Below are 21735 nucleotides of genomic sequence, written 5' to 3'. Positions count from 1 at the left end.
TACTTAATATAGTTGTTCCATACTGTGTGTGAAGATGAATCTGGCTTACGTCTTACCTTTAATCTGTGGTTCAGTGTGGAAGAGAAGACATGCATATCAGTAATCAAAATAAAAAATAGAAAATGCTGAAGTTCCATGTGGAAGAGACAGATAGTAGTTAATAATAGATGCCATCTGTTGAGTGCCTAATATGGGTTAAGTACGTTATTAACACATTTAATCCTCACATAACAACCCAGTGAGGTAGATGGTGTTATCACTGTTTCACAGCAGAAGAACGAAATGGTTCTGTAATATAGAGAAGTAATTGAAGTCTCATGTGGCTGAGCCAGGACTTGAACCCAGAGCTGCGCAGCTGGTCCTAGCTGTTGAACAGTGTCTTCCTTGTTAGGATAACATACAAAGACTTTGGGGCAAATAATTTTATCTTGACTTGTTTCAGAGTAAATTCTATTCGTAATACTAGTGCATAATTTCTTTTTCCCTTCCTTTTTAAGACCCTGGAAGAAGAGTTTGCTAGGAAACTACAAGAACAGGAAGTGTTCTTTAAAATGACCGGGGAGTCTGAATGCCTTAACCCATCGACACAGAGCCGGATTTCCAAATTCTATCCTATTCCTAGCTTGCATTCCACTGGATCATAACAATGGGAAGCATGCTGTGGTTGGGTTTGACTCTTTAAGTACGTCATTCTGTTCTCTTCGTCTTTAGCCATAGTCTATCAGAGAGCTCACGAAGACAATCACCTGCCTCACCTTCTAGGTGTTTTTTGTTTGTTTTACTTGTTTAGTAACGATGAAGGGAAAGGAACCAAGACAGATGCTGGGCCATGTTGGCAAAGTAGCATCTTGCAGTAATTCCCTAGGTGATTTTTGTATATACTCTTAAAAATTGTGTTATTTAGATACTGTTACCTGAAAGTTATTTAAAGAAAACTGTTACGTCATTTAAGTATTAGTAAATATCTTTTTACATGACTTAACTTCTCAGTGATGTCTAAAATCAATAATTGAAGCTCTCTACACTGTGGAGAATTGGAATAATTTTTTGGTGAATTAGCTCTCATGAAAAAATTTTGAATTGTTCAAAATATGATATTGATTCAGTAAATAAATCTATTATCTTTAAATGTTAGCATTGGACTCTTTTAAAAGAGAAATTATTTCAGTAATTTGTCTAAAATAATTACTTGTTTAGACATAAACTAATAATTAAGGGTGCTAGCTTTATTATATAAAATAGTGCCTAAAACACTAAATTTCAATTCAGTCTAAAATAGCATTTCCTCCTTTTGATTCAACAGGGACAAAATACCCTTAGCATTAAGCATTATTGTTTTTTAAACCTTGCTCATATTACCATTTGATAGAAATTTTCATCCTAAAGTACAAGTTGGAAAGATGAAAAAATGAAAGGTAGCTTTTAGATGTCCAAATTGAACATGTAAAACTCACCAAATTAAAAAAATATAGATTGAGCTATCTCAGCTTATTTCCTGAAGTAATACATGAGCTGGTTAAATGGCTTCTCCCATCTTAGCAAATTCTGTTTAAAATTCTGTCGTAGGCCAGCAGGCTCTGAGTTATATTTATGAATATATTTTTCTGAAATTAATCTCAAAAGAGGCATTTGTTCAGAGTAATTTTGAAGGAAGAATTCAAATAAAATATCTAGGCAAATACCAGAAATGACTTTTTATTGTTTCGAGATAAAGTCATTCATATTTTGGTTTGGTTTTGTTCCATGTTTAAATTCTTTACATGATTTGAGTGGGAAAGTCCCGAAACCTTTATCCTGTGGTTGCTTGATATGTGTAATTATTAATGAAATGTTCACTAGTCCCTCTTGAGGGTTAGATTTTCAAGCACGTGTCAGGTCAAACAGTATTACAAACCATATTTTGAGGTTGTGAGACAGCACATTTGTAGATGAAGCTTGCTGCCTGCCGTTTGCAGCCTATTAATGAGTGCTAGGTACCAAATTGTAGAAATTACAGTTTTTAGTTATGTTACAGTTGAGGCTGGTGAAAAATGCAGATGCAACTTTGTGGGAACACTGATTCATGTTAAGAAAATGTAAATATCTGTAGCACTTTCTTACAGTTAATTTGAAAACTTTGAATGCTGAACCTTATTTTGTCAGTGGTTTATAGATGATTTAAAAATGCATGTGATTTTAGTTTTGTAATTGTTTTGACAAGCATTATTTACTTGGACAACTTTGTAGGTAGCCTTAACTGCTGGCCAAGTTTGTTTTTTATATAAATATATATACATATATATATTATGTATGGTTGTAAATTCATACACTTATCACATGAATGTGTTACTGTATACAAAACTTTTAATGCTTTATTCTCAAATGCTGGACTGAAAAATGTTTTGAAAGCCTTTTAAAATATATATATATATATATATCTTTATAATGTTCAGGATGATGGAAATTGTTTATATTGTTATGATAGAAATGACAGTATAATGTTACCCAGTGTATTTAATGATTTATTTGAAGGAGAGGAAGAAGGTTCTCATACCACTTCCTCCTTTGAGATTTTCAGTATATTGACTTTTTAAAAATTAATACTTCAGGCAGTAGACATTTTTTTAGTATCATTTAAGTGATATCCTATGTGATGAATAGCTTCTGGCCCATAGTTAATTTGGTCTGAATATTTGGGTTTTTTAATTCCTTTCAACTTGATATTCAGAGAATTGAATAAAGGAAAGAGGCTCAGAGTAGAAGGATTGACACTCTGTTAAGTTTATTAGCAGCTTTTGCGTCTCTGTAGAATTACCCTTTGGATTCCTTGTTCACACTCAAGTTCTCTTTCAAATATGACCAGACCATATTTGTGTGGGAGCAGGACTACAGAATGATACATATGTACAGGTAAAACCTTCATTTTAATACTTAGAGTCACATAAATCTTCTCAAAAAGTGTTTTGTTGTAGGCCGTGCTATTTGTGCCCATCCCTGCCCACTCCCTGCTAGGCCCTGAATTCACATACGGAAGAGTGGTCTTTCTCTCTTGCATGAAGTGTACATAGGAGGTTGGGGAGAGGCAAAGACACCTTTGAAATTAAAGAGTACGGTCAAATCCATTCCTGATTTGGTGGTTTTGTTGCCGTGGCAGAATGTGCTAGGAAGTGCGTGAAAGCAGTTCTCAGTACTGCCGTGCAGCTCCTCAGCCCCCCGCCCCCGCGTGCTGCGGACTGCTGGCCGCCACACCCTGCAGGTCCAGCTCATGCAGCTCGTCGCACCAGGTTGCCTTTCCTAGTCCTGTCAGGCCATGGTGGGTGTGAATTGCTGAATTAGCTGCTATAACTCTATGGAGTCAGTTAAGCTTTTTCTTACTCTTTTCTGTGGGGAAGCTATAGGGTGGGTGGGTAAAGAGGAAATTTGGAGTGCTCATACCTTGCTGAAAATGTTAAAACTTCCCTGTGACAGGATACAGCAAATTGTAATTAAATATAAACTAGAACCAGAGCTACCTCTAAGGAGTGTTTCCTCAAGCACAAAGCTCTCAGGCATATGAGACTCACTGTCACAGAGGGCCTCTGATTTCTTGAGCGTCAGTGAGTTTCAGAAGTGACTGTCCTTTTGTACTCTCCTAGTTCCCTTGTAACTACAGTTTTCCCCATTCCACACTGTGCTTAAAAAAATGACAAAGACTCTTCTGAAAAGCCAATTTCTGTCAAATGATTAGCTAGAGATACTGTTGACTAAAGGAAAATGTAAAACTGAGGTGGAGGCGGAGAGCTCTTTAGTTCCAGTTCTAATAGACTTCTGATTGAATAAATCCATTCTTTTCTGGGAAATGATCTTTTATAGGAAATGGGATGTTTTAAATGCTTTTTTTAAGTTGAAGGCACAACAATTAATGCCACTCTTGTTGCTACCCTATGGCTGACATGGTTTTGATACAGCTTTAAAACTTCTGCTACTCAGCTTGGGGTAGAGTGTTACACCAGTGTTAAATGTTGGCTGTAGCTTTTTGTGATCCTTCTCTGATTTGCAGTGTAATAACTCCACAAGCTACTTTTTTCAGAAAGAATTTTGTTTCAGAAAATGCCTCTTGTCTGTCTGGGAGCTACATGTCTTTTCAATCATGGGATTGACAAATGAAAAATAAAGTTATTTCTTAATCTACTTTGGGAAGCAGTCTTTTATTGAGACTCTTTGAAACTAGATTGTCCTGCGTGAGAATGTTTTGTAGCAGTTTTAAGAATCCTAACTGTATTTTAAAGCTTGCAGTTCTCCAGATCTTCTGACCGGGACAATCAGAGGTACCATTGTTCCAGACTGTCTGTACTTAGCACACACGAGTGTCCTTTTCACTGCGAACTTGGAGGGGGTGTCTTTTGTCAAGCAATCCCCTCCTTTGAGTGGTGCTTAAAATATTTCCATCAACATATGTGTATATATATACCTCTCTTTTAATGTCCTTTTTTTACCTTGAAATAGATTATTTTTCTCAAACATTTCACAAACCATATGACTCATTTCTGCTAAAAATAACCTGTTTTTTCCATCACTAATATGTTATGTGAGATTCATTAGACATTAGGCAGCATCATCTGGCGAGTGGTCAGCTTGGCCGGAGGGAGGTGCCGTGTGTCATTTTCTAACCCAGGAGCATTGCATACTGCAGAACTCGTGCTTGACTTTTTTTTTTTTTTAAATGAAACAAAAGAGGCTAAGACCCACTGCCATCCCGCTGAGGACATCTCTCACATCTGGGTTCTGTTCAGAGAAGTTAGCAGTTTGGGGCTTTTACCCTATTTCTCTTGGGTGTCAGATTCTGTGTAGACTTTTGGATAGCTTGGATGGGTACGTCTCAACTAGGACAAAACTCAAAAAAAAGTTTGGTTAATCAAGATAAGAATCATTAATGGGGCTATGAATACTTGAGCTTCTAAGGCTACTATTACGAAAACAAATTAAGTCAAGCCTCTAGGTAAAACTAAAATATGAAAAAGGCACGATGCAGTCATTCATTATGCATAGCAAGTTTTCATTAGTAAAATGTCAAACTTATTAAACCAAAAACTATTTTCTTTTCCTCCTTCCCTTTCTTCCTTCCCCCCCTTTATTTATTTATTTTTTGGTTAGATAGATCACATTAAAACATAATGTTAAAAAAGAAAAAAGCCCTTTAATTGGAGATTTTGCAACTGAAATGACTCTTCATCTAACAGACCACATAAATGTTTATAGACATTGAAAAGTGCTTTCAAACCAACTGCACCCAGTCCCCCACGCATTTCCTAAGTGCAGATCAGGGGTGCTGGCTTCCCCGTCAGGCAGTCTGCTCTCCCTCCCCTCTCCTTCTTTCCTCTTTGCCCCTTGCCCTTCCCTTCCTGTCTGCCACAACCTAGTTCAGTGTAACATACTATATCAGCTCTAGTGTGGACCTACGGGACTGCATAGCTGCACTCAAACAAACTTCCTAAGTAAGTGGAAACGTGATGCACAGTGAGAAATAACTAGTAGAAACCCTGTCACCACCTTCAAGGGAAGTAGATTTCTTAATTTTTTCAGTTGCGAGAGTTACTTCTCAACCAGCTGTTTCTGTTTGTTACGACTAGAGAATGCAGGGTAAAGAGGAGAGGGAGTAGCTGGGAGCACAGCCCTGTAGCGTTAGCCAAAACAGCCCCCTCGAGTGGTACCCCAATCCCATCTTCCAGTTTCTGGGCTTGTTTTTAAAGAAAAGCTCAAGAGCTCCTGAAACAGCTTTTATGTATCTGGCTTTCCTAGGCTGGTGTTAAAAGAAGCCAAGGCGCTCGGGCCTGGATAGCAGGGAGACCGGCCTCATCCTACAACACCGCACGTGGCCACTCCTGAGTCCACCCGGTGAAGCTGTCTCAGACTGTATCTTGGACTGAATTCTGCAGACATACACATTGTCCCAGACTAAGATAAGGGTTCTAGTTGACTATTTGCTGTGTCGGTAAGACAGTAAGACTCCAGCTTTTACCCTCCGGAGAGGTCTTGACATAAGTGCCATAAGCCACTGCAAGAACTGGTCCAGGGGGCTGTTCCACCATGGGTTGCTTATGGCTTGACGGCAATGCTCCTCCTCCTCCGCCCAGTGTAGACTTGGTCACCTAGAAGTGGGACGGTGAGCAGGAAGTTAGAAAATGTCTTGCAGTCTGTGGGGACTTTCTCTTGGGTAATCACAGCAACTGTGACCACTGCAAAACTGGCTTGAAAGAAGAACTCTTCTGTAAGACTATCAATTGATTTAAATGGATTACCCCATTTCATTACCAGCCCGGTTTTCCTTCTCCTCCTTGCACTGACACTCTCCTTCCTTTCCCCCTGGTGGTTCATTTGATTGTTACACAATTGACATTGTTGGCACTGTCTCCTTTTAATAACTGGCATTTGTCTAAAATTTTCAGGCTTGCTGTGGAACATGCGGCCTGTCTCTCAGTCCTCCAGAAACCCAAACTGTAGCTGTGATCCTTACCTTTGTCTCCTTTTTCTCCCTTGTGCCCTCGAGGGCCGGGTGGCCCAGACCGACCTGGTGGCCCAGCAGGGCCCCTCTCACCTAGGAGGACAGGGGGGCACGGCTAAGTGGGGGCACAGTACAGGGCTCCTCCCCACAGGAGGAGCTGCACGCACCCCCCCTACCCCCGCCATGGCACTGGCAAGGGAGCTGCTTCCCACAGGGGTGGTTGTTCCACAGGTGGCTGTTTCTGCCACCACTTACCTTTGGGTCCAGGGATGCCCATCTCTCCCTTCTGCCCAGGGGGTCCTGGGATGGCTCCATAAGCTGCAAGGGGGAGAATCGGGCCTTAGACTAGAGATCACCCTGGAGCGTGGCAAGTAAAGTGATTTGTCGATAGAGTTTGGACTTGTAACAGGAAAACAAAGTTTAGAATTTATCAGCTTTTTAGCATCTCAAGTGTTAACGAGGTTTTTTGGGACTCTGGTTTGTGAGACTGTGCAGCAAGGTAAGTCTGGGGGAAGGTAATGGGGGCTGCCCTTACTTCGGAAAAAGTCCATGAGGTCCTCGGTCACATTGCTGTAGGCGGAGAAGATCTTGCTGATGCCAGGGGGCCCCTGGGGCCCAGGCCGGCCTGGGGGGCCCTGCACCGTGTAGGCCATCCCTTGGAGCAGACCCTGACCTGTGAAACGCAAAGAGTGGTGGGCACAGGGAGCAGGGGTCACTGGCCCCTCTTCAAGGTGGGCGCACAGAGCCCTCTGACTAACTCCCAGCACAGTTCTGACTCGCTTATGCAGCAGCGAGGAAAGAGCCCTGCAACTTTTGTCTCTGCTGTTGATGGGCAGGTCTCCACCTCCAACGGCTTATATCACAGGCCTTTTACTACTACGTAGTTGTATTGGTGAGCCACAGGGGGAAAGGGCTTAGCCAACAACCTTCCCTCAGCCCCCCTCCATAGTCATAGACTCTCCTGAGAAGCACAAGTAAGAAGGGGAAACAAAGGACCCCAGCTCCTCTGTTCCCTGCAGCACAGGTTGCAGTATTGACTGGGCCGCTTGAACTAAGCTTGTCTTCAGTCCCCGCCCATCTGATGCCAGGACTGCTGTCCTCCTGAGTGTGGAGGTGCTCTCATGCTCCCAACCCCACAGCGCTGAGGCTTTGTGTCCCCACTTACGCTGCAAGCTCTCTGACACCCGAACTGCCAGCTCGTTGTAATCCAGACCTCCGACAAAGCCAGTCCCGAATCTGCCATCGCCGCCATACATGCCACCCTCAGCCGCGGCCCCGTAGCCTCGGCCCATGTCCATGCCAAAGGCTCCCCCTTCACCCAGGGAGCCTCCACTGGCTCCTCCTATGCCCATGGAGGAGCTGTAGGAGGTGTCCCGACTGAAAGAGGAGGAGCTGCCACTCCGGCTGTAGGAGCTGTCCGTGGACACCAGGCGGCTGTCCCCGGGGGGGCCCTGGGGCCCAGGGGGACCCGGGGGGCCAACGATGAAGCTGCGCACATCAGGACCTGTGGGGAGGAAGCGGCATTACTGGGAGCCGGGTCTGGGGGAGAGGAAGAAGTGGGATTTGGGGGAAGGGGCGTGATTCTTGACACCCTTTAGCAGGATGTGAACTTGCACCAAGTGGAGTATGGGCTGGGAAGAAGCTGGACTTCTCCTGCTGGGGTGGCTAAGGTGTTCAGCCTCCAGGCCCTTCAAACCCCAGCCGCCCTCTCACAGAGAGAAGCCTGGACTGGGAGGGGACAGAGGAGGGACAGGGACATCAGGGGCACCTACTTGTGAGATAGCTGATCAGCTCACTCCGGAAGCTGTCACTGTTTTCAGCTGCATATGTCGCCAGAGCACCTGAGATGCCTGGGGGCCCTCTAGGGCCTGGGGGACCTGGGGGACCAGGAGGGCCTGGGATGGATGACAAGCCGGCAGCTGAGCAAGAAGCAAGAGACAAAAGAAGGATCAGGGATCCATCGCCAGGACCACTGAATTCCCAGCCTGGGCCCCTCTAGAAGGAGGCAGAGGGAGACCCGCACACACGTGTCCTGGCTTCCTCCGGAGTGAATGCTTCCCACTGCCCTCCACCCCCAGTCCCAAGCCTCATTCAGCCCACATCACATCCCCTCCCCTAGCTCTTCTGGGACTCGGAGCTCCCGGCTGGGCACCTGGTCACCTGCTGGCCTGAGCTCTCTTGTAACTTTGGAGCACGGTCCCGTCCCGCTCCCCCCATCTCCCCCTGCAGGGCTGAGAGCACCTCGCCTGCCTCACTCCTTACACTGCAGGTAGGATGAGAGGCTCTCCATGCTGATGCTGGACCATGAACTGCCTGGGAGCCCTGGGGGCCCAGGAGGACCTGGGGGCCCAATGATACCTCTGAATTCAGACCCTGGGACACCAAGGAAGAGCAAGGATCAGTTAGGCCTGGGCCAAGGGGCTCTGCCCTCTGCCCTGAAGCACTTGATCAGATGGCCCTGATCAGCCTTACCTTGGAGCAAAGAGAGGAGCTCCTCATAGGATGTGCCCGGCAAGCCTGGGGGCCCCGGGGGGCCAGGAAGCCCGATGCTGACTCCAGTGCCTGAGGAACGAAATCCCAAGTTGTGATGGATGCAGGTCAGGCAGGGAAGGGAGGGTGGAAACATCATGTCAGAGAGGAAGCCAGATGGAAGCAACTTGAACAGAAGTAGCGGCTGGGAAAGGGGTGAGAGGGGCAGTAGGGAGAGACTGGCAGAGACGCAGGTGTGAGATCCTATGTAAGGACACAGCGAGGAGGGACCCTGGGGCTGGAGAAGAATGCAGGTCAGCTCTCTACTGCTGGGCATACACATGTGTACGTGCATGTAAAGGTGGGTGTGTGTCTAGAGAAGTGTGCATGTGAGTCGTGTGCACAGTCCTTGCAGAACGGTGCCCGGGGCACTCGCTCTGGCTTCCCTCGCCAGGCTTCGTGACTTGCTCTGGGGCACAGGTTTGAACCGCTCTGAATACCACCCCTCCTCTGGGTTGGGTGCAGCCTAGTGGGAGAGGGTCAGGGATGTCTAGCCCCTGCATGCCCACCCAGGCCCTCCTGCCCGCCTTGCCAGGGAGGCAGACACTCACTAGCCATGTAGCTGAGGATGCGGTTGCTCAGCTCTGCATAATCCAGAGACTGGAGGAACCAATCTCCACCGGCTCCTTGCGGCATCAGGTACTGCCGTAGATACTGACGCACGTCATCCCCTGAAAGGAGAGGAGGCGCCATTGACCACCGGCCAGCTTGGCCTCCCTGCAGACCGGCCCGAGTGACGTGTGAGCTGGGACATTGGCAAGCTGCCAGTAGCTGAAGGGACACCTGCTACACTCATCCTTCAGGGGAGACCCGACACCCTCTGTCCAGCCGACTGCTGGGAGCGAAGTCCCGAAGGACCGCCAAGTGTGCCTGATAAGTCAGCCAGGAGAGAGGGGCACCCTCCAGCCCCCCGCCCCCCGCTGCCCCCTCAGGCAACTCACGCCGGAGCGCAGCCAGGATGTCTTCAGAAGAGATGGAGGTGGAGGATGTGCTGATGCTGTACCCGGAAGCTGTTGGGGAGGAAACCGGGTCACCTGCTTCGCTGGTGCTGAAGCAGTGCCCTCATTACTCCAGGATCAAAGGCCTGGTCACCCAGCTGCTTCCTCTGGGGGGATATGAATGAATGGGGCATTGACAGGATATTTATAATTTCTATTTTTCTTAATCTGAACAAACCTTTTTGGAAGCTAGATCCAGCAGCCTGATTATTATGAATTCAACATTGAACACCACATTCACAAAAAAGGCAAAGCAAACAGCAAATTAAGAGATGAGGCTCCAGGAATGACCGCGGACCTGGGAGGAGGCTTGTCATCACAGGGGTGGCAAGAGGCTTACTCTGTAAGTAGCTCACGACGTGGCTGGCCAGCTCTGAGTAGTCGAAAGTCTCACCGGTGATGGTGGTGACAGGCCCGGGGGGACCAGGCGGGCCTGGGGGACCCTGAACTCCAGACAGATAAGACCTGATACTGTCACCTGCCAACAAAGAAATGAAGTCAAACCGGTCCCCAAGAGGGCGTGTCTCCCCCACAAGAGGTGACCTGAGCACTTGACCCACGAGCGGGCCAAGGCAGGTCCAGCAGGGAGACTGGACTCCCCTTGTTACAGATGGAGAAACTGAAGCAGAGTCCATGCTTGGCCAGGTGGATCTTGAGGGCTATGGGCCAGGAAGACCCCAGTCAGTGACACATCTGACCAAGCTCTGGTGCCCATATGTGTGGAAATCACGCCCTCACCTCCATGGAGTGTGCAGGGATGAGGTCTGGGGCATGTGCACAGGGGTGAATGTGTGTGTGTGTGTGTTTGTGCACATGGAAAAGTGTGTGGGTATATGAGCCTCTACTGGGGCTCTATGTCCATGTACAAGTCTATGTGCGTGGGCAGGTATGAGAAGGTGGGAGTTGGGGAGCTCATGGACCTGCACTCCTAGCACACACCTGTGCACACACACACACATACACACGCATGCTGCCCCACTCAGATGTGGGACACTCACTCTGCATGTAGTCAGAGATGTACTGCTGAATCTCCAGGCCAGAGCTGCTGAGGGAGCCTGGGGGCCCGGGGGGCCCTGGTGGGCCTGGCGGACCCTGCATGAACATGGTGCTTGACGACGATCCCCCTGCAGGAGAGAAGACCACTGAGTTGGTCTGTCCTCTCTGGGGTCAAACCAAGGAGCCCAGGCAGTGCTTTCACAGTCTGAGGAGGGAGAGTCTTTCTCAGGAGAACCAGGACAGTGGCAAAGAGCTCCTAGGAGCTCTCCCAGGCTGAGTCCTCCCTTTCCTTCGACAACCTGTGCACTGCCCATACAACCCTCCTCGCCCCCGAACCCCTAGCTCCCGATCTCTGTTCTCGCCATCACTGTCATCGGAATTGTTAGTCATCTTTATCCTGCAGGCATCCTTGTCTCCCACCCCTGCTAACTTGTAACCTCCCTAGGGGCAGTTCAGAATCTAGCATGTAGAGAAAGTACCTCATTAACATTGAATCATGGATTAGTGAATGAATTATTTAATTAATACCCTTATTGGCACAATCAACCTCGCTTGAAGATGGGGAGAAGAATTTTGGGCACCTTGGGTTCTTACCTCGAGAGGGCCCACTAGGAATGCCAGGAGCCCCTGGGACTCCAGGATCACCTGGAATCCAAAACAAGAAGCTGTTTGCATCACCTCCTCCAGGAAGCCTCCCCCGGTTAAGCTCAACCACATGATATCAGCTTGTGACTCAACAACTGTCCCATGTTTCTGAGTCTCGTTTCTGCAATGATACCACAGCTTCCTTGGGCAGAGACTGTATCTCTCCAACCCCATCCCTTTCTCCCTCCAGGCTCTCCTTTCTTCAGCCTCTTCTTCCTCCCACGACTGGAGCACCAGCAAGTACTCCTTGCCCTCTCTTCAGGCTCTGGGAGCCAGCCTTGTCCCCACTTTCCACTGCCTTCACTGACCTTTGTCACCCTTGGGTCCCTGAGGGCCAGGTGGGCCTGGTGGTCCCTGCAGGTTGAGTCCAAGAGAACTGGAGCCTGGAGGCCAACAACACAGTGTAGTCAGCGGGTGGGAGAGGCTCCAGCAGAGCTGTCGGGGTGTGGTGGGGATGGGCGGCACTCAGAACTTACCTGAGCCTGAGAGCCCTGGGAGGCCTCGCTCGCCTGAGGGACACAGCAGAGAGGGGACAGTCAGCTGTGCCCGCCTCCCTCTCCTCATGCCTCAGCCGAAGACACCAGCTCCCTCCCGAGGCTCCCTAAGACTCATGACACGGCTAGGGCGGCACCGGCCCTCGGGCAGTACCTAGAGCTGCCGCACAGACACATGTGCACACACGCACACGCAGGCACGCAATTCTCAATCACAGACACCCTCTGATCACTCATTTGGACCAAACCCCAGAAGCTCAGGGATCTCGGAAGGTCAGCCCCCACCCCCTTGGATTGTTTGAGGCCAGTTCTCCTGTACCTTGGTGTCCTCGGGGGCCTGGGGGGCCTGGGGGAGAAAGCAGACAGTTGTGAGACATGTCCCAGCCAGATGCTGCGACTTCAAGGGGCCCGAGTTGGGGGGGGAGGTGTACAGGGCTCTGGGCCCAGAGCAGACGCAGGGCTTGGGGCTCCCCACACCTCTCCTCCAACAGGACAAGGCAGAGGTGGATATGCTTTGCAGAGTTTCTGACCAACCCCCCGCCCCTGCTCCAGGCTGCTGAACTCCTAATGGGATGTGGCAGGAGAATGAAGACCTGCCTTGGCTCGTCCAGCCTTGTCCAAATTCCTCTGGCCACCAGCAGGCCAAACAGGGGCACACTGACTCCCGGGCCCCCTAAGACACTGCTCTCACCTTGATCTCCCTTGGGGCCTGGGGGGCCAGGTGGGCCTGGAGGGCCAGAGAAGAAGGTCTCTGTTGAGGGAACAAACAGTTTTGAGTGTGGATGCAATGATGTTTGTGAGGCAGCAGCGTCTAAAATAGCACCAGTCATTCTGTAGACGATCAACATTTGTCAAATGAATGGATGGATGGATGGTTGGTCGGAAAGTTGGATAGAAAAATATGTAAAAGTAAAGAAGGAATGAACAGCCTGGTACATGGATGGATGAATTTTCTTCTAGGGACAAGTTCTGGGCTAAAGTTTGCTCTAAACTTATTTCCATATGTTTCTATGTTCTACTGTCAGCACTTATTTCATGAGCATGTGTCCTGCCTACTTTATCAGAACTGGATCCCCTGAGGATAGGAACTAGGTCTCTCCAGTCAGCCCAGAAACTCCCCAAGGATAGATCAGCTGTCTCCCCCAGGTTAGGCTACCAGGGGCTCTCAGGGTGGCTGGGTTGACATCAGCACCCTCTTTCCATGCAGCAGGTGGCACGGTGTTTATGCAAACACATCCATGGTGGAAAGTCAGAAGGGGGAAGCGTGGAGAGTAGGTCAGGAAGACTGCATGCCCATGACCACAGCATGTGCTGGGGTTGGAGCCGGGGCTGAGGTGGAGAACAGGAGTGATTTGACTCCGAGCATTACCTGAGCTGGTCAGGAGAGATCCTGGCGGGCCTGGTGGGCCTGGCAAGCCTTCCCCTAGAAAAGAGAACCACCCGAGACTTATTAATGCCAAGAGGTGGCCAGGAACCCTCTGCTCAGGAGGAGAAGCAGCAGAGAAGCTCTTTTCTAAGAACCAGCTGGGAAGCAGCCTGGGCTCTGGTCCCATTGTCTGCCGCCTACCCCAGCTCTCACCTGCTGGGCCTTGGGTCCTGGGGGGCCTGGAGTGGATAGTCTTGTGGAAAAGGGTAAGGAAGAGGCAACGCCGAACCCAGGATCTTGTTTCTCACTAAGTGCCTTGTGCCCCTGCCCCGTCCCCAAGATTTCCCACCTTCCAAAGACCCCTGAGGTGCTCACCTGGTGGCCCAGGTGGTCCAGGGGGGCCTGGGGGACCTCGTAAATCAACACCCTCTGTGGAAAGAAGAAACCAGAAATGAGGAAAAGCTGTCACGAGACCGCTCTCTCTGCCAGCCTTACCCCTCACCAGGATCATCAGCAACTCTACTTATATCCTCACGCCAGGTCATGGGTCATGGCCTGGGACCCTCCAAGACACCCTGGCCGAGAGGTGTCTTTTGCCCTGAGCAGGGCGGGGCTGAGTGGAGCTCCCTGGTGGCTGATGCGGGTGTGGCAGTGATGAGTAGGAGCATGGCTTCGGTGTCAGATAGCCTGAGTTCAAATCCTGCCTCACCACTGCTGGCTTGTGACTTGGGGCAAGATCTTGAGCTCTTTCAGCCTCAGTTCCCTCTGCTGTAAACCAGAGGCCCAAGACCTTTATCACCAGGGCCCTGCACAGACTCAGTGGGACACCAAGGCACAGTGGCAGGCATGTGGGGACTGCCGGACCAGGGCCGGCGCTGTCTTTGTTGTTAAGGTGTCCAGGAGGGGGCCCACAGCATCTCCGCCTGGGCTGTTTAAAGGATGGGCAACGGGAGGAGCCAGGAGTCAGCCCTGCCAGGCCGAGTCTGGGGCTGAGAACCCAGGGACCCCTGTGGCTGTTTTGGGAGGGGAGGTCCAGGGCTCCTCTCATCACACCCACAGGGCTGGGTGCAGACACCCCATGTGACCCTGGTCCTCCTGGAATCCGAAGAACCTCTCTGACCGCTGCGCCATCCTCTGTGACTCATCTCCGTGCTGACAAAGCCCCTCTGTTTTCTCTCTCAGCTAGCACTGCATCTCGGAGGGACTGGCCATCCTTACACCGGGGCTCACGATGACTCACGGGTGCAGCTGCCGTAGGCACCCATGCACAGCCGTCTCCCCCACTCCCACCCCCGCGTCACCTGTCCCAGAGAACACGGTGGTACTCACGGGTGGCCAGGACCTCAGAGATGGAGCTGCTGCTGCCCATGAACGATTCGCCAGCCAGGCCCGGCTCCCCTCGCGGGCCTGTGGGGAGGACACAGAGTTGGGGGTCACCGCTCTCAACAATCTGTCAGTGTGGGGTTGAGCTGAGGATGGGCAGAGCTGGGTCAAGTGTGGGTGGGGCCAGAGTGTTGGCTGGGATCAAGAAACACCCCGGGAAGAAATGAAGAATCTGGAGTCAGACAGTATTTTGGATACAGTTTGGATATTTGACTAAGTTGCTGGACAGTGACCTGATTCTCAGGATTCAGTCACAAGAAGCCTGAGGCCTGTGAAAATTGCTAAGCTTGATCCTGATCCAGGAGCCTCAATCACCCTTTCTAGGGGACCCCTACCTCCTCAGAAATATGGAAGGGGGTGGGAAGAGGTAGCTCCTCTGGCTGCTGAGGCCTTGCAAGGGCCTTGTGATGATCCAGAGGGACCCCCTTGCCTCCCTTACCAGGATGCACCTCTCTCACTTCATTTAAAGACAGGCACATTTCCACCCTGAGAAGGAAGCTCTAACCGCAGCCTATGGTCATGCATTCTTTCAGAGCGACACATACCTTGCTGTCCTGGGAGACCAGCTGGACCAACAGGGCCTGGAAATGGGGTTGGGGAAGAATAGGTTTTACCACACCTTGAGGGTCAGAGTTCTAGAAGAACTGAAGAAAAGGCAGGTGCCTAGGTCCATAAGTAGCTTCCTCACAAGGCGTGGAACAGTGGCCCAAAGTGGTCAGCTTGCTTATTTGAAAGCAATAAGCAATTTGATACCAGCCCTGTGATCTGTTCTGGTGAGAAATTCTTGGCCAGGCACTGGGGCCCCTGGGATGGGCAGGACTCTGACACTGTCCTCTGATGATTAGAGACTTCTAAACACCCACAGTGTCCCCTCTGTCACTGGAGTTTATCAGGAGGGAAGGCTGGTCCATACTTGCACTGGTCATGTTAAATAATGTATTTCATTTACACATAGACATTTAAAATAATAGAAAAAGAGATATAAAAAATAACAGGCATTTTAGAGAAATAGAAAAAATATCACCCATAATTCTTTAACTTACAGGCATTTTATTTTATTTCCTTCCAACAATTTTTTCTTATAAAAATGTAGTTGCAACCATAGAGCACACATTATTGAGTATGCTGTGTTAAGTCGCTCAGTCACATCTGACGCTTTGCGACCCCATGGACTGTAGCCCGCAAGGCTCCTCTGTCCACAGGGATTCTCCAGGCAAGAATACTGGAGTGGGTTGCCATTTCCTTCTCCAAGGGATCTTCCCAACCCAGGGATCGAATCTAGGTCTCCCACATTGCAGGTGGATTCTTTATTGACCAGTCACCAGGGAAGCCCATTATCAAGTATTCTCCTCTTTAAATAATCTTTCTTTTAAGTCTTCCTATTTTTGTAGCCATCTCATTATTGTTGGACAATTTAGGGATATTTACTTCAAATAGACTTCTAACATTTTTGTTGCCCCTGATGCACATGATCGAGTTGTTTTCCAAGTGGAAACAATTGTAGGACAGACTCTTGACAGGTCAAATCCTGGATCTGAAGGCAGAGGAACCTGGGCAGAAGCCTGTCTCAGCTACTTCTTAGCTGTGTGGCCTTAAGCACATCATTTACGTGCTGGAGCCTGCAGTGGTGCTCTGGAGACCCAGGGAAGCAGAGTACACACAGGGCTTGGGATACTTGCTGGGGAGTGATCAGGGCTCACCAGGCTGTTGGGGAGGGGCTTTCTCAGCCTCTTCCTATTCTTCCCCAGGTTCCAACCCAGGTTTCAGATTTGACTGAACGCTACTGTAGTCAAACGTCAGCAAGCCTGATGCTGACCTGGGGCAAAGCAAGAAAACAGACTGACCTGGGGCTCCTGGAGGTCCTGGAGGTCCCATGGCTCCAGGAGGTCCTGGGGGACCTGGGACAGTGATGGTCGATGATCCCTCTGTAAACAGAAGGCACGTTGAACGCTGAGCCCCACTCTCCTCATTCTGAGGCACAGGGACCAGGCCGGGCTGTGGGCCAGGTTTGGCCAGTACAACCTCTAAAATTCCCCCACCCTCCTCTCTCTGACTGGCAGAGCTCAGCACTGCATTCTGCCCAAAGCACCAAGCCTGCAGGTGTGGAGGGTGTGGAGACAGAGCCAGGACAGATGCCCAGTACCCTCTGCCAGTACCCTCTGCAGGGCCTGCCTACCTGAAGTCATGATCTTGCCTGGAGCTCCTGGTTCACCTGGGAGGGGAGGAAGAGGAGAGTGGTCAGTCCCAGGATCAATTAGTGGTTCAAGAAATCCTTTTCAAGGCTTCTGATTGCATTTGAGACCCACTCCTGGGCTTCTAACCCTCAGGCTAAAGGCATCTGAATGAACTGAAGGGAAACAGGCAGGATGCATTAAGCACCAGTCTGTGCCCTGGAGACCTTAGAAGCCAGAGCATCAATCTTCTTGGCTCACAATAGTTTTTGGAAGAAGCTGGGTCTCTGCAAAGGGACTTCACTGGTGGGTGTTGAAGAGTGTGCCTTTTGATGAGGCCAGAATACGCCAACTCAGCAGTCATTCCCACTCCCATAGTCTATCTTCTCCCTCCACGGGCATCAAAGGCTCTTACTGGGAATTGCTTTAGGTGGGAAGAGTGCTGAGAGGTCAAAGAGCAGAGGTCATGAGCCTGCGGGGTCAAGTCTAGTTCCCACGCTCCTCAGGTGCTAATTCCCTGGGACAGGGTAGGGGCCGTGCAGAGTTAAGGGGGGCGCGGGGTCTGTGGTCTGAGGAATCCTGAATTATGTAAAGGTTAACAGATGTCTTCTCTGCCTTGTGTTTCAGAGGGCTGAAAAGGCAAACGTGAGTGGATGACTTCCAAGAAGGGGATGGCAGATTCACACTTTCTCAAGGCCGTCTCAATGAGGAATCTCTGTGGACTGGAGACCCACAGATTATAAAGAACCAAGAGAGTGAAGTACAGGATGGAAAAGTCCTTGACTGGAACTTTCTTGTCATTTCCCAAGGCCTATGGGTATTCAGTCATCCACACACTGAGGGGTGATGCTGATTTCCCCCTTTGGGGGAGCAGAGGGGTGGTCTCTGCTTGTGTCCTGCCAGCCCCTGCGGGCTCAAATCTAAGAGAAAGTACTTGAGTTATTTTTGTTGGAACACAATCCAGTATTGGGTACAATGTCCACCTCTTGTGCACACTGGGCAGAAAGCCACAGCCCCTGGAGAAGGGCAAGGGGACTCTCCTGGAGAATCCGAGGCCTCTCCCTGAGCAGATCTGTGGACCCGGAGATGTGTCTGCCTGGGATGTGCCTGAAAGAACTCCTTGCCCCCAACCAGTTGCTAGCAATAGTTTCTGGAAAGTAGGTCCCCGCAAGGTGACAGTGACAGAGGGCAGCTCTATGGAATGTCAGGGATCAGGATGGTAGGCTCACAGGGACAGAAGGAGAGGACCGTCCCTGAGCAATGCCTGTCCTGCACTGCTCAGGGCTGGGGGCGGATGCTACTGTTGCCCTACGTGGAAGGGTCCAGTCCTGAGGCTGCTCCCCCCAGAACTCTGGCTTCATCCTCTCAGTAGCATCTGAGACCCTCCTGAATGAAAGCCCCCTCTCAGAAAGGGGGTGGCCATGTCCCAGTTACACTGAGGTCTACGTGGATTATAAAACCTGTCCCAGGGAAGAGTCACACTACCGGGGGACCAGCCTAAGTGAGGGGATGGAACACTCTCAGGGTGTTTTAGAGGTGAGATGGAAAGGCTTTCAGGGGTGGGGGCAGCACCCTTCCAGATCCTCTTTCATCAAAGGCTTGGAGAAACCCAGGCACCAAAGTGAGGTTCTAGATTGTGGGGAACAGAGTGGGGCTTGAGGATTCAGGGCTTAGTTGATCAGAAGAATCCTTGGCTCCTCAGTCTCACAGCCTTCCTCTGAAGCCACTAGATGCCACTGTTGATCCAGGCTCTTGCCAGAGAGGGGCCTCCTGCAAAAATGACTAGTGACTATCTAGTTTGTTTGCAAAACCACTTACCTTTAACTCCTGGTCGGCCAGGGGTACCAGGAACTCCTGATGTGATTGAAAACAAGTCAGTCAGGATATTGAAGGGCCAGCAATCTCAGACACCCTGTGGTGGTGCCTAGCACTCGGTCATCCAGTAAGGCCGAAATCACGCACTGAAACCGCAGGCCCAGCTGACTCTGAATTCCACCTGGGCCCAGTGGCCCCTCAGGCAGCCTCTGGCTCTGAGCCCTTCTCCATCTCTAGGAAATGGGGCAACAGCTGGGCTGCAGGGAGGCAGAGGTGCATGGACCCTGCTGTAGAGGATCCCAGCCCCTCTGGGTGATGTGCCCTCCGCAGCCTCGGGGAGGAGGGGCTGGGCTATATATCTGATATATCTAAGAGAATATATTCTTAGAGATATATTCTCTTAGATATATCAGATGTATTCCTATATATTCCTATATCTGATAACATTGCCTTTTGCGTTCATCCCCTGAATTCTACCAGAAAGCATTAGAAACAAGTCCCTGTGTGCTGAACTGTTGGGGGAGATGTTGTTTGATTTTATTTTACATCTTTGCCTAATTTCCTTTAGGAGTTGGGGCTGGTGTGGTGACAATTTCTCAGATCCAGGTGGGTACACACTATCCAGCTATCGGACAGACTGGACACTGGGGCTGACCCAGTGGGGCTGGGCCCGTCCCAGTGGGGCTGGGCCCTTCTGCGTGACATGACACCCACTCCCTGCTGCGCCATGGAGGATGTGGTCTCTGTGGGGCTAATGGGACTTCTGAGCCTGGAGCCTCCTCTCGGGGTCGGGGGGAGTGTGTGTGTTGGAGGGGAGGGGGTCCCTGCACCACAGGGGGCCAGGCTCAGGCAGACAGAATTTGCTTGTGATCTAACCTCATCTCTTCCAGAATGCCTTTCTAGATTGTTCTGTGAGTATTTTTCCTTCCTAAGGTGTTTCTTCAGACTCAGTAAAATGACCTGAACCCATTCTTGCTGGAGGGTGAGGGGAGGAGTGGAAACACTCTGCTGACTGGAGAAGCATCTGCTGAATGCCAGGGGTGGGTGTGACCCGATGACTCACCCTGAGGTCCTTGGGGTCCAGTGAGACCTATGCAAAACAAAAGACATGAGAGGAGAGTTGAAGGGCTGAGGAGCCCCTGCCTCAGCCCAGGAGCGGTGCAGGGAGACGAATCCCATGTTTGGGGCAGCCGGACTCCAGGGTCCTCGTCACCCTGGACGGGAGCAGTTCTCTGACCCACCACTCCACTGGGGGATGGTCCTTAGCTTTTTTGGGGTCTCAGGCCCTTTGGTGTCTGAGAGCTACAAACCCAGAAAGTTCACACACTCATTGACTCTAATGCTGCCCCCTAGGCTATCTCCTGGGTGTTCCCCATCCGTGCACCCACCAGAGGAGCCAGGGGGCCCCCTGCTCCTCACAGGCCCCTGAGGATTGCCATTTGCCCTCATGGCTTTCTTGTTTTGATTTATTCCTCCTGCAGCTCTGGGGATCTTGCTCCTGTTGGGCCTTTGGTGGTGACCCTAACAGCGGCTTCTTTTCCCAGACTGGCAGCCACTGGTGACTGTCCGGGTATGGCCTGAGGAGGTCTGCAGGGGAAGGGCTCAGAGGAGCCAGGAACTGAGTGGCAATAAACTGCTATTTTTAAGAGATTCCTTGCCGCTTTCTAGAACTCCTCGCTTTTGGTGTTGATCTTTTTTTCTGAGTTGCCAGACTTGATGACTGGGCTGTCAGGACCCACAGTCACTATGCTCAAGCCAGCATTTTCCTGATGAGCTTCCGGAGGAAAATGGACTCAGAAAGGTATACACACACACACACATAGCATGGCCAGCTCCCTCTTCCCACTCTTTACCTGGCTTCCCTGGGTCCCCAGAAGGTCCTGGTAATCCCCGGGTTCCCGGCATTCCTGGAAGACCTTGTTCCCCTAGAGAGAGCAATGCCACATGGAGAGTTTTCCCTCTAGGCAAGCTGGCTGGCCTGCACATGGGAGCTGGGGGCTCTTGGGGTTCTACTGAATAACTTGCCAGCAGATAGAAGGGAGGAAGGGAGTGAGGCCTTGCACACCTCCCTGTGACATACACCCCCTGGTATTGTGATTGGGGGGCTAGGGGCTGCTTGCTGGGATGAGGACAGGGCTCGGAGGGGGTAGGCAGGGAAGGAGGGGGAGTAAGGAGAGCAGCTCCTTGACCAACCTCTTGGGCCTTGATGTCCGTCGGGGCCAGCGGGTCCTGGGAAAGCAGATCAGAGCTCTTCAGTGACTCTGGGAGCTACCCTGGGACTCCCCCCTCAACCACCCTACAGCCTCGCAAGCGGTCTCCTAGGTGGGGGGAGGGGGAGCCCCTGCAGCCCCTCCTGCAGCCATGAGACACGGAAGAAGCCCTGTCCTTGTCACACTGCTGGGCACAGTTTTCCCCTGCCCTCTCCTCCTAATGCCCCTTTTCCTGCCGAGAACTCTTCCATGGCCCCCACTGCATGTCCCACACCAGATGCTCAATGTGTGTCGGCCTAGAGATCGAGGTCCTCCAAGATCTTGTCTCCTCTGCTGTAGGCATCATCCTAACCTCTGTCTAAAGTCATGTCCATTTGGGACCAGCTCTTGCTTTTTGTCACCTCTCTACCTTTTCTCACTCATATGGCTGCCTGTGCCTGGAATTTTCTAAATTGATGGGGTTAAAATCTTCTTTACTTTTTCAAACCATCTGAAAAGCCCCTTCCTCCCTCCTTATGGTTGGAAGAAGCCTCTCTCTCTGCTGTTTCCTCAGAGCACCCTGTACCTCTCACGGCCCTCATCACCTCTCAGAAGCTTTATCTCCCCTCGAGGGAGGTAAAGCATCTTATTGCCCAGCACAGCATCCTGAACTCTGTCAGCACTTCCTA

At 50.4% G+C, this 21735-nt stretch overlaps 2 protein-coding genes across 3 annotated transcripts in view; one reads left to right on the top strand and one right to left on the bottom strand.

Annotated features, from left to right (window-relative positions):
• The window catches only part of SLK (STE20 like kinase), a 58152-nt gene extending 54003 nt beyond the window's left edge, over window positions 1-4149 (top strand). For both annotated transcript variants that reach the window (XM_043475506.1, XM_043475505.1), the window contains one exon: window positions 498-4149. In XM_043475506.1, the coding sequence (XP_043331441.1) occupies window positions 498-644 (147 nt within the window). In that variant the 3' untranslated portion in view covers window positions 645-4149. The remainder of the gene's footprint in view (window positions 1-497) is intronic.
• Window positions 4150-5135: 986 nt separating this feature from the next.
• The window catches only part of COL17A1 (collagen type XVII alpha 1 chain), a 47359-nt gene continuing 30759 nt past the window's right edge, over window positions 5136-21735 (bottom strand). Inside the window, exons 30-56 of the mRNA XM_043475503.1 lie at window positions 21051-21086; window positions 20711-20782; window positions 19921-19947; window positions 18861-18896; window positions 17048-17083; window positions 16716-16796; window positions 15417-15452; window positions 14818-14895; window positions 13864-13917; window positions 13492-13545; window positions 12814-12873; window positions 12442-12468; window positions 12105-12137; window positions 11937-12011; window positions 11578-11628; window positions 10986-11111; window positions 10328-10465; window positions 9931-9999; window positions 9541-9660; window positions 8933-9022; window positions 8723-8833; window positions 8233-8379; window positions 7626-7964; window positions 6996-7133; window positions 6716-6778; window positions 6473-6553; window positions 5136-6107 (exon numbers count right to left, since the gene is read on the bottom strand). Of these exons, the coding sequence (XP_043331438.1) occupies window positions 6055-6107; window positions 6473-6553; window positions 6716-6778; window positions 6996-7133; window positions 7626-7964; window positions 8233-8379; window positions 8723-8833; window positions 8933-9022; window positions 9541-9660; window positions 9931-9999; window positions 10328-10465; window positions 10986-11111; window positions 11578-11628; window positions 11937-12011; window positions 12105-12137; window positions 12442-12468; window positions 12814-12873; window positions 13492-13545; window positions 13864-13917; window positions 14818-14895; window positions 15417-15452; window positions 16716-16796; window positions 17048-17083; window positions 18861-18896; window positions 19921-19947; window positions 20711-20782; window positions 21051-21086 (2231 nt within the window). The 3' untranslated portion in view covers window positions 5136-6054. The remainder of the gene's footprint in view (window positions 6108-6472; window positions 6554-6715; window positions 6779-6995; window positions 7134-7625; window positions 7965-8232; window positions 8380-8722; window positions 8834-8932; window positions 9023-9540; window positions 9661-9930; window positions 10000-10327; window positions 10466-10985; window positions 11112-11577; window positions 11629-11936; window positions 12012-12104; window positions 12138-12441; window positions 12469-12813; window positions 12874-13491; window positions 13546-13863; window positions 13918-14817; window positions 14896-15416; window positions 15453-16715; window positions 16797-17047; window positions 17084-18860; window positions 18897-19920; window positions 19948-20710; window positions 20783-21050; window positions 21087-21735) is intronic.

This window comes from Cervus canadensis, chromosome 8 (genome assembly GCF_019320065.1).
Source record: "Cervus canadensis isolate Bull #8, Minnesota chromosome 8, ASM1932006v1, whole genome shotgun sequence".
NCBI classification, from domain to species: Eukaryota; Metazoa; Chordata; class Mammalia; order Artiodactyla; family Cervidae; genus Cervus; species Cervus canadensis.
The sequence above is the reverse complement of the archived record's forward strand: the minus strand, read 5'-3'. Positions and strand labels throughout refer to the sequence as shown.